This window comes from Syngnathus scovelli, chromosome 9 (genome assembly GCF_024217435.2).
Source record: "Syngnathus scovelli strain Florida chromosome 9, RoL_Ssco_1.2, whole genome shotgun sequence".
NCBI lineage: Eukaryota > Metazoa > Chordata > Actinopteri > Syngnathiformes > Syngnathidae > Syngnathus > Syngnathus scovelli.
Window position 1 is genome coordinate 12,301,257 of NC_090855.1, and position 12,117 is coordinate 12,313,373.

The window sequence follows — 12,117 nt, forward strand, 5'->3', positions numbered from 1 at the left end:
AACATAAATTTAAACAATGCAGTTTTAATGTGTGTTTTAATTGTTTGAATTTTATTTGAATTTGGTAATTGTATTCAGTTTAATTTAATATTTAATTTCATTAAGTCTGGCAACTAAATTGATTAAATATCAAATTAATATACATTTTAATTTCATTGAATTTTTAAAATGTAATTTCAGGGATTCTTCCACGCCCACTTTGAGAATCGCTGCTTTCTACTATTTAAGCCCTTCTTCCCAAATTGCCTCGTCGTCTGCCCCATCTGCAGTTGAGTAATTTGCAGGGAATAGCATGTCACGTTATCTGAGGGTCACGCTCTCCCCCTCGCATAGGCGCGCGTGGATGACGCACCATCGGCCGGGAGCGAGCGAGTGAGCGCGCGCGTGCGTCTGGGGGACGTTGGGGAGGGTTCGGACGTCATGACGACAGGTCCATTCAGTCCACACCTTCAACACAGACAACGAGAGGTGGATGTATTGTATTTACTTCCATGGACTTGCGAGGGTACGACCTCGTGGGGAGAAGTGAAATCCGCGCGTGACGTCACACGCTCGGCTGTCTTCACAAGAACGGAAGGAGAGCAGACACTTGGACCGCTCAACAAGTTGTTGAAGAGCCACGACGAGGAAAAGGATGCTGTCATGATCCAAATTGTCATTAGCGCGCGTCCTTGTGGACACGATGACACGGAAGGTCCTCGCGAGTGGGGAGCGCGCGTGGATGATGTTGAGGAGAAAGTGGCCACGTTCGGTCTGGAGCAGCAGCCGTCCAGTGGCTTTCTTTTTTGGGAGTGAGCGAGGTTCGTGGCGCGTCTGCGCTTTTTCCGTCACCATCATCCTTGATGTTTTTTCTTTTCACCCCACCCGTGGACGTCACCGTGCCTTCAGTGGCGACTCAATTTCGGCGAGTCGGAGCCTAATTTAGTGCGCCCCTCACTGAGCACCTTCGACCCCGCTGACAGCGAATCGAACGCCCTTGCCACTTGTCTGCACGTCGTCCACCAGACCATCCTTCGTCGTGCGCGGGCAAAGGGATCAGGTTGCATGAGCGAGCGGCAGTGCGATCCGTCATTCTTCGCAGCACCGACTCGGGACCGCGACGTGGCCAGCGTTGGAACGATGAGGGCGGCTGTGGAGCGGCGAGGGCGGGCCTCTGGCGGAGCGTTCAAGGACGAGGAAGGAGAGTTAAAACATCTGTAAGGACAAACGTCACACACTGCCACCAAATGGAGATTGAGTGTGCCCTCAAAAGGCGCTCAGCCTCGACAATGACTCTTTGAATATTTCAAATTAATTCTCATACTCATATTCAAGTCACACTGCTGTCTTTGTGTGTCAGCCACTACTGGCAAAGAACTGCACGCAGACATGTAAGGATAAATGTCAGCGCGAATGGAGTGCACCTCATGAGCTCAGGAGGTCAGGCCTTGCTCAAGGGCACCTCGACATTAGGTCGGAAGCAGACTAGCATCTCGCTAACGACTTGTCAGACTCAAACTGTTACCTTCCGCTTCCAAAGTCCAAAAACCTTACAGATGAGCCACTGCTCTGAATACGGTCGTGGATAGTTCCTCCCCGCTGAGGTTTTGCTCTACCTCACAAATGGATGGGGTGGTGGGGGGTGCGGGGACGTCCAGTAGCGCAGGAGGCTCCGGGGGTGACAGCCTCCCCTGTCGTAACGGAGGCGAGTCCAAGAGGCGTAGCAAGGGTAACCTCCCCTCGCCGGGCTACAGGTTGTCCCAGGCATCCCTGGAGGGCGAGAAGGCTTCTTTGGGGGGGGACGCGGCCGCCCCCTTGGGAGGACGCAACCGGCGCCTCTCCATCATGAGTTCCGGCCTCCCCTTCCGCATGGCCGGCACGCCACCCGCCTCGGTGCCCCCGGCTCACCTTCCGCCCCGCTCGGTGGGATTCGTCCCCTCCCGCCCAGCCCTGGCCTCCACCTCCTCGTCGGCGGGCACAGGGGTGATAGTGGTGGCCACCGGCCTAGAGACCACCACCACCACCGCCTGCAACACCACAGCAGCGGGGACGCCCGAGACGTTGGGACCGTTGAGTGGGTTTGGCCTGGGCCTGGACGGGGAGGACTACAGCCAGTCCAACCAGAGCACCTTCATCCAGAGGCAGTTTGGAGCCATGCTGCTACCCGGCGTCAACAAGTTCAGCCTGCGCATGTTCGGATCGCACAAGGCCGTTGCTCTGGAGCAGGAACGGCTAAAGTCGGCCGGATCCTGGATCATACACCCCTACAGCGACTTCAGGTGAGACGGTACACATGCACGAACCACAAGTGCAAATTCTTCATGACCAAATGGACGTTTATCTCTTTTCCTCTTACGACATGTAGCTCTACTTGTGGAATTGTCCTTACTTTTAAGTACCAGTATCAGGTGTCATGTCAGTACCAATACTAGCCTCATCAAGGTAGAGCCACTTGTGGCCATCAATCAGGAACTCAAAATAGAAAATTGGCATTCATTTCATGTAACTTGTCGGAAAATTGCTAGATTTGAATATTTAAGATTATCTGTTGCTGCTTTGGGGGGTGGGAGGTTTATACATAAAAAATACTAGTGCTATCAGTTCTTAGTATCTGTGGCTACACAACAATTATAACTAATCATAACTAAAAATGATGACTTGAGTCACGTCTTGTTTGTTCAGTGCAGTGAGAAGGACTGGAGGCCGCAGTGGAAGGATGCAGCCGAGGATGTATGGAGGCAGCACAATAATAGGTGTCGGGGGAAGGGGAGGGGGGGCATGTGAGGAGTGAGAGTTGTTTCCAGCACAAAGTGCAGGTGACAAGTCGTCCAATTTAGACAGCGCCGTCTCGACTTGTCAGATAGCGTGAGTAAAAATACTCCAGTGTAGCCTGCTACGTACAAATGAGCTGCGGCATTCAGGAAGCTTTTCTTACTGTCTTCCCGGTGCCTGCTCCCAATTCAAAGCTTGATCAATTATTTTGACCGTCAATTTCAAGCGTAACGCGTACGTGTCTAATTGAAGCGGTGAAAACATATTAAAGTTGCGATTGATTTTGAAATGAAGGGAACCTAGTGCTCTGAACCTCCAGACAGACTGATGCAACAACTCCATCTCCAGGGGATCCTACTGGCCCACATTTTGCTTCCTCACACACACACAGACGGACATGCACACACATACACACACGCACACACACACACACACACACACATACAGACACGCACACACACACACACATACAGACACGCGCACACACACACACACGCACACACACGCGCACACACACAAACTGTATTGTGTGTCCATCATGTTGAAGGCCTCTGACATGGCGTAAGGCGAGAGCGCACGCAACTAATCTCAGCACTCATTGAAATCCAAGCAAAGCTGCCCGCGGATGTTAATAATTCCAATTACCGCCGGCGGAAGATTACAATTGAAGAGGATTAATTATGTATGCCGTTGTAAATTATGCACCTTTAGTATGCGTTCTGCATAATTCACTCTTCGAAGTTTTCCGTCAAGTAGCTGTCGTCTGAAAATCGACGACACGCCAAAGCAGCTTTCCCGCTCTTCGTCCAATGTTGACCGTCTAGACGAGAGGTCGTGCCGCTAAACATGCACAATGTCACTGACGTTTTATTTCGTCCATGTCCACCCAAGCGAGTTGTCTCTCTTGTTTTGGTGGCGTGTAAGGCAGTCCGGGACATTATTGAATATATTTCCATCAATTAATTACAGAACAAAGCTCTCGCCAGCTGAAAGAGATTGCTTTTTTAGTTTTGCAGAGGCATTTTCAGTTTGTGTATGTGCAAAATGTATGCAAAATGGTCATTTAGTCCGGCGGCTCGGTGGCGCAATGGGTAGCACGTCCGCCTCACAGTTAGGAGGGTGCGGGTTCGATTCCACCTGCGGCCCTCCCTGTGTGGAGTTTGCATGTTCTCCCCGGGCCCGCGTGGGTTTTCTCCGGGCAGTCCGGTTTCCTCCCACATCCCAAAAAACCATGCTTGGTAGGCTGATTGAGCATGCCAAATTGTCCCTAGGTGTGAGTGTGAGTGCAAATGGTTGTTTGTCTCTGTGTGCCCTGCGAGTGGTTGGCAACCGGTTCAGGGTGTCCCCCACCTACTGCCTGTTGATGACTGGGATAGGCTCCAGCACACCCGCGATCCCCGTGGGGACTAAGCGGTTCAGAAAATGGATGGATGGATGGATGGTTTTTGGTCCAGTTGCAGGGAAATAAAAGAAATTGCAAATTGTTCAAAATTAGGAACAAAGAAGCTCGTGCATGGGTTAGCACTTTCGTCTCAAAGTTCTCACCTTTAGAATTTAAAATTCGCCGCCCTGTCCAAAAATACGGATAAGAGAAGTGTGTCCTGCGATTGGCCAGCGTAGCCCGCCTCTGCTCTGGCCCAAATGGATGTCAATGGAGAGGGATGTAGCGTCAGTGCTTTGATTTGGCTGACAGCTCCAAAGGCCGCTCCTCCTTTCATCAAGGCAGCAATCACGGGAGACGCGCTAGGCGAAAGGAACGCTGAGTGTGACACCAGCTGAACAGCTCCTTGCGGGTCACTACTTCCCGCCCAGCACCTGCTTGTGTTCATCATCGCGCTGGCTGGCAAGAGCACCCGTTGAGGAACTTTAATTGCATTTGCAATTCTGATGCGCATGCTAGCAACAGGGTCCACTTTGCACACACTTACACGTACGCACACACGTACGCACGCACGTACGCACGCTCACACACACGTACACACATAACACACACACACACACGTCTCCTCAAGTCATTGCATGGGTCCACTCTTTCCAAATCAGATAGCCTGCTATGGACTGTGTCAAAAGTTAAAATGGTTTGAATGTTGAGCCGAATGGATTCAATTTATAAAACAAACATAACATCTCAATATTAATAGTATGCGATTTTTTCTGGACTAGTGAGTATTAAAAACTGTTATTTGCAATGTAGTTACTATTTACAAAGAAACAAACCCGATTCAATTTGTATTTAAATTGTAGTTGCCATTTTGAGCTTAGTGTGAGCAGAGAAGCCCATTGTGCATCCCACCGGACTGCACAAACAGCGATTATCATCCATTCATGATTCCCCGTCCCAGCAGCTCGTAGAATTGTTCTCTGTAATAGCAGTGAACGAAGGCAGTCCTCAAGGTCACATTTCATCTTTGTGCAGTACTATGGCAGCCGCATCCCCGTTGCCTCACTCTCCTAAAAAGTGTGTGTGCGTGAGTCATACTTCATCTTCATCAGTCTAGTGGTCCCACCATGAACTTTTGTTACCAAATTAGAGCTCAATGGGGATCGACCGCAGCACTTGAGTGTGTTCGCTGAAAGGCAGAGTGTGTGTGTGTGCGTGCGTGTGTGTGTATGTGTGTGTGGCGAGCCATTGATATGGGTTGGAGTGATGGATGAGGGTGACCGTTCGGGAGAGAGACAGAAGGAGGATGCAAGTGGCCTGCACATGATCGGGTTGTCTGGCCTGTCATCCGTGAATCACCTTCAACATTGCCCCACCTCCCCCACACACACACAATTTTTGGACTGGGTCCTACGTCACGCCCCACTTCCAAACGCCGTCCGGATTGATGAGGCATCTCAAGGTTACAGATGAGCTCCGTTTGTCCCTGACGGCGCCCGAGTTTGTTCCTAAAATCTGCTGGCCTCCCCGCGCAGGTTCTACTGGGACCTGTTGATGCTGGTTCTAATGATGGGCAACCTGATTGTGCTGCCGGTGGGCATCACCTTCTTTCGGGATGAGAACACCCCCTCGTGGATCATCTTCAACGTGGTGTCTGACACGCTTTTCATGGTGGACCTGGTTCTCAACTTCCGCACGGGCATCATCAAGGAGGACAGCACAGAGATTCTGCTGGACCCTCGGTGAGTGGAGATGCGTCCATCGGGAACGGCCAGCGCCGGGTTGCAGCTTCTGGAATGTCACGCAGCGATTGTGCGGCAGGGCCATCCGCCACAACTACCTGAAGAGCTGGTTCCTGGTGGACTTTGTGTCCTCCATCCCCGTGGACTACATCTTCCTGATGGTGGACAGTCTGGACTCAGAGGTGTACCGGACAGCCCGGGCGCTGCGCATCGTGCGCTTCACCAAAATCCTCAGCCTGCTGCGGCTGCTGCGCCTCTCCCGACTCATCCGCTACATCCACCAGTGGGAGGAGGTGAGGAGGCACCGAAATGCAGTTGTTGCTTGAAGTCCACCATCTTCCTCCTCTCCAGATCTTTCACATGACGTACGACCTGGCCAGCGCCATGGTGAGGATCGTCAATCTGATCGGGATGATGCTGCTGCTGTGCCACTGGGACGGCTGCCTGCAGTTCCTGGTGCCCATGCTGCAGGACTTCCCGCCGGACTGCTGGGTCTCCAAGAACCTGATGGTGGTAAGCGCAACGTTTACCTCACTCGTTTTGTTTGGCCAGTTGGCACGCTTTCTAGTTCCCATGGCGGCCTGCTTTCCGGGTTCTCCGTCTGCATGCGTGTTTGCTGTTAATTGGCTCACGCAACAAGATGGCCGACTGGAACAAAAGCATCATTATCAACACGTTACCACTGAGAGAGTGGAAAATATAACACAAATCCTCCAGAGTGAGGAGGCTCGAGTGTGTTTGTGAATGGGCTTTTTTTTTTTTAAACACAATACACACACAGGACACAAACGCATGAGACGCTGAGTCATGTCATCGCTGTTGCCTAGGCGACTGTTGCCGAGCTGGCAAATGCTGGGATTGTCCCTGGAGAAAGCCCCTTCATGTGTTAGGCCACCCGCATAGCACAATATTCCACATAGGTCCAATTTGCATTTAATTTGACCTTCAAAATTGCATAATTGCGCTATGAAGGAGCATGACACGAACATGACAGTCGCTTGGGATTACGTTTTGGCCGCCGGACAATCGGGCCCTGGCTGACCGAAGTGCTTTTTTTGTGTGTGCGTGTGTGTGTGTGTGTGTGTGAGCAGAACGACACTTGGGGCGTACAGTACTCGTACGCCCTCTTCAAAGCCATGAGCCACATGCTGTGCATCGGCTATGGTGCCCAGGCCCCGGAGGGCATGACCGACGTGTGGCTCACCATGCTGAGCATGATCGTGGGCGCCACCTGCTACGCCATGTTCATCGGCCACGCTACCGCCCTCATTCAGTCGCTGGACTCGTCGCGTCGACAGTACCAGGAGAAGGTGAGCTCGCCTGACGCCTTTTCATCCTCGTCGGCCAGTAAAGAAGTGTGTGGGTATGTGTGTGTGTGTGCGCAGTACAAGCAGGTGGAGCAGTACATGTCCTTCCACAAGCTTCCTGCAGACGTCCGCCAAAAGATTCACGAGTACTACGAGCACCGCTTCCAAGGGAAGATGTTTGACGAGGAGAACATCCTGGGAGAACTGAGTGAGCCCCTTAAAGAGGTACACACACACACACACACACACGCACACACGCGCACACACACACACACACGCACGCACGCACGCACGCACGCACGCACGCACGCACGCACGCACGCACGCACGCACGCACACACACACACACACACACACACACACACACACGCACGCACACACACACACACACACACACACACACACACAGGGTTTTCCTTCCAATGTGCATCCAAAAGCTGTTCTTGGTTGACTCCACCTCTTGTCTGTGCGCTCACAGGAGATTGTGAGCTTCAACTGCCGCAGCCTGGTGGCCAACATGCCGCTGTTTGCCAACGCTGACCCAAACTTTGTGACGGCCGTGCTGACCAAGCTCCGCTTTGAGGTCTTTCAGCCGGCCGACTTCATCATCCGAGAGGGCACGATGGGGAGGAAGATGTACTTCATCCAGCACGGCCGCGTCAGCGTGCTCACCCGCGGCAACAAGGAGACCAAACTCAGCGACGGCTCCTACTTTGGAGGTGACGACCAGTGTGCTCCTGGAAGGAAAGTGGACACACTGCTCTTTCTCTTTGTTGAGTTATCTTGTGTTGCTCCCGTGGCAGAAATCTGCCTGTTGACACGAGGGCGGCGGACGGCCAGCGTGCGCGCCGACACGTATTGCCGTCTGTACTCGCTCAGTGTAGACAACTTCAACGAGGTTCTGGAGGAGCACCCCATGATGCGGCGGGCCTTCGAGACCGTTGCTGTCGACCGATTGGACCGGATAGGTAATCTCTGACTTTTTGAAGTGGATTGATTTACCCCTCTTCATCCGGTCCCCATTTTTCAAATTGCAAGGCATCTTTTGTGTGTCAGAGGTGGTGAGGGAACCATGCTTGGAAGCCCCGCCTTGGCGGGAACTCAAAGTTTGTGTGTGTGGCTTTCCTACAGGCAGGAAGAACTCTGTGCTGCTACGCAAGTCCTCTCAAGGAGGCTCACTCGGGGGCAGCATGGGCCGCGGCGGGGGTCGGGGAGGAGGAGGTGCGGGAGCGGGCGCCGGGCTGACGGCGGGCAGCCTGGGCTCCTGCGACAGCATTTTGGTGCAGCAAATCGTCAAGCACGACAGCATGCCAGCCATGCAGGACGCCATCGCGGCGGCGGCAGCGGCGGGAAGAGGCGGCGTCATGGGAGGCGGCGGCAACGGCGCCATGTCCCCCAGGCCACGCCCCGTCATCTGGGCACCACTGGTGCACGCCCCGCTGCAGACAGCGGCCGCCACTAGCAACGTGGCCATCGCCCTCATGCACCAGCAGCAGCAGCACGCGCTGGGAGGCACGTTCTTCCTGCCTTCCCCTCTGATCTCGCCGTCTCCCTCCTCCTCGTTTCCGCTCTCGCCTCCTCGGGCTCCCATTTTGCAACCCTTGCGCCCCTCCGTTAGCTCCCTCATCGGAATGATGGCCATGAGCGGGATGGGAGGTTTGTCCCCCAGAGCGTTCCCTGCCTCCCCCTCCAGCATGGGCCCACTGGGCGGGATGACTTCCCCGCCGGTGGCCAAAACTCCTCCCACCGCTGCCGCTGTGCCAGTCCAACAAGGAAGGCCTCTTCACTACAACCTGCGCCTCCAGGGCGATTACCCCTCGGTGCTCGCCGGATCCCTGGTCACCCCACCTGCCGGAGGAGCGTCAACGCCACCCGTCGCCAAGATGCAGAGCGCCAAGCCTGTTGCTGCCTCCTCCGGCCCCTCGGACGGCAGCCCCGCTGCGACCAACCAGCAGGGGGCCAAAGAAGCTCTGCTGCGCCACAGTTGTCAAGGCCTGCCCGCCTTGGGCAGACTGACCCAGGAGGCCAGGCTGCTGTCGGCGTCGCAGCCCACGCTGCCTCACCGCTCCTGGGCCGGAGTGCAGCCTCACCCGCCTCTCCATCGCAAGGCCTCCGGAGGCAATTTGCTGGCGGCTCCTTTCCTGGCGGGGTCGCTGGCTCGAGGTGGCAGCGCAGGAATGCTGAGCTCCAACCCTGCGGTGCATCCCGTCGCAAATCTCGCATCCGGTCCGCAGATCCAAGCGCCTCTTCTGCCTAGCATGTACGTGCATTGCGGCCCGCACGGCAATCCTTTGGCTCTCTCCACATCTCCACCATCTGCCATGCCAGTGTCCCCGACGCCGGTGCAGACGCCCCGCCCCAAAGCGACTCTGAGCGCGCCTTCCCGCTCGTCCTCGCCGCCGCCCTGCTCCACTCCTCCCTCGGCAGGAACCGCCCCGCTGCCGCTCGCGTCAACTCCACGGACCAAACCTGTGACCAGCCCTTCTCCCCGCTCTTCATCTCCCTCGCCCTCCTCCACACCTCCTCCTTCGTCTGTTTCCGCTCCGGTTCCACTACCCCAGACATTTGGACGCAAGTCGTCTCTGAGCTCTTCACCGCCATCACCTGCGGTCGCCATGTCCCCGGCATCCCTGCAAGGCGCACGGGTAAAGGCGTCGAGCACACCGCCCGCGGTGTCACCACTGTCTGGCGCCAGTCCAGCACCCACCCCGATCCCCTCCCCAACTGTCACACTGGTGGCGCGCAGCCATCCAACACCCACTTCCCACAGCCCCACTTCAACACCATCACCTGTCATTGTTCCCCAAAGTCCCGGACAGACGCTGGCGCCACCTGCAGCGCCGACATCCACCGCTTGCCTGAGTAAATCCCAGAGTCCAAGCTCCTGTCTGCAGCCTTCTGTCTTTAGTTCCGCCAGAAGCCCTCCGCCCATCCAGATCTCTAAAGCGATGTCTTCTCTCACGTCAAATCCTGCCCTGGCGAGCACAGGCTCCTCCGCCAAAGTCCGCTTCACCGTTCACCCGGTAAAGCAAACCCATCCAGTGCTCGGCTCGAGCCCCGCCCCGGGCTTGAATCGTCCCGCAAATTCAAGCTCAACAAAGCCCCCCTCTTTGGCCGCAACACCCCCCGGTGACTCGGCCGCATCCACTCTCCCTCCGCAACCAAACGCAGTCCCCACACTGGCGCCGGGCCATCCTTCCCGACTTGGTTCGCCCTCACGTACCGCTCCATCAACGCAAACAGCCACCCCGGCGAACGGCGCCTCCCCAAAGGTCGCTCAAACTGAGCCCCAGCTGCCGGTGGCCAGAAAAGACTCAGAGGGGTTGAGGCACAAACTGCCTGCCAACATGTAAGCAAAACCACAAGAGGAGGTCGCTCCGACCCATCTCCACGCATCCTGCTGTGCTACAGTTGTCAAGGCCTGTCCGCCTTGGGCAGACTGACCCAGGAGGCCAGTGTTTGCATTTATGCTAGGATGTGAGTGTCTTAGAACATCGCTCATCCGTTTGTGTGACTCGGCTGGGCCAAGCGTCGAGGAAGGAATGTTTCAAATGTGGTTCGACAACGGTTGTTTGGGCCAAGCTCATACCTGTCCGTGGATGCAAAAGCAAAAAAATAAATAAAATAAAAATACATGGGCGGGGGACATTGTCAACAGCAATATGTGTGAGACAGCCGTGCATAAGTCTTTGGACACTCCGAGCTTTGATGCTTTCACGCATCTAGAGTGGAGTAATCTACTTGAATGTTTCGATGAGAAATATCAATGTAAAACAAAATATGGCTAAAATCTGAATTTGGCTGTTATCAGTTGAGTAGACTTGTTTTATTCTACCAGTTTAGCAAATATTAAGTGTCTTGTTTTTGTTAAAGAGCACAGCACGTTGACCTGGTAGCCAGGACATCTCGCGATAGTTCAGAGTTTCACAGTTTGATTCCTTTGTGCTTGACGTGTCCAACCGCTCCAACATTCAAAGCTCACCTGATGTCAAAAGTACCAAATGGAATTGTGACCCAGGACTTATGCACAGTAGTGTATGTCACTGTACTGAAACTATGAATTTAAGAAAATGTGACCCCCACCCCGCCCACTTGTTTGTATAAGGAGCGAGCAAATGCATACAGGCAATACGCACGGCTTCATCTTGCTTCCCATCTTCACCAAAACAACAACCAGATCACCACAAACATTGCTTTTGATTCGTCACACGTGTGTGTATGTGTATAGTTTGTTTTGCCCCCACACGCAGCAAATGTTTTAGTGTCAGTTGTAGTTTTGACTGCTACTTTGGTTTGGCTGGTTGTAAATACGTAGCCGGGCCGACCACCTTCCTCTCCGGCTTTCATCTGCGTCCGCACAGCTTTCATGTGACTTCACAGCTTGGCGGGCAAACGCTCTCAGTTTTCGCCACACTCCATCAGCCTCTTGTTCACACGGCGGCGGGTAGCCGAGCCCGCTCGCTTTGCCTCCATTTCCTCTTGCGTTTGATGTTGTGTGTGGGTAGCAACAAGGATACCATGATGCCTAGACGATACAGTATCTATATATGAGGACCAAAACATTTGATTTTCTATTTATCACAGCTCTAGCATTTGAATGGAGTCAATTAAAAAAAAGGAAAGAACATTTCATGTCAAGAGTGGTGGAGGAGCAGATGACAGTGATTGTCATGATGATGTTGTAAGTGTGACTATATAATAAGAATAAAGCTGCTTTAGATATCATCCCGTGGGCTGTGTTGGAACATGTGCTTGCTTATTTGTGTATGTTTGTGCCTCCTTCTCCTAGCATGCATAATTCATGCGCAGAGACAACAACGGCGCCAGAAAGGAATTGACAGGATTGTCTGCTTCTAATTTCAGGTAAGGAAACAACAAACAATGGATTGATGAACTGATATATAAATGACTTTTGCTACGCTTTCACATACGTGCT

General features: G+C 53.7%; 1 protein-coding gene across 2 annotated transcripts; it reads left to right on the top strand.

Moving 5' to 3' along the window:
- Positions 1–58: 58 nt before the first annotated feature.
- On the top strand, positions 59–11,906 carry LOC125975632 (potassium/sodium hyperpolarization-activated cyclic nucleotide-gated channel 3). Of its 2 annotated transcripts, XM_049731420.1 has the most exons (9): positions 61–2,258; positions 5,668–5,874; positions 5,954–6,167; positions 6,226–6,387; positions 6,966–7,184; positions 7,260–7,406; positions 7,660–7,900; positions 7,985–8,149; positions 8,313–11,906. In XM_049731420.1, the coding sequence occupies exons 1-9, from the start codon at positions 1,603–1,605 to the stop codon at positions 10,532–10,534; spliced, it is 4,233 nt and encodes a 1,410-aa protein (XP_049587377.1). In that variant the 5' UTR covers positions 61–1,602; the 3' UTR covers positions 10,535–11,906. The 2 variants fall into 2 exon arrangements, with proteins under 2 accessions (XP_049587376.1, XP_049587377.1); XM_049731419.2 differs by having other exon boundaries at positions 59–2,258; positions 7,660–8,149.
- Positions 11,907–12,117: the final 211 nt, after the last annotated feature.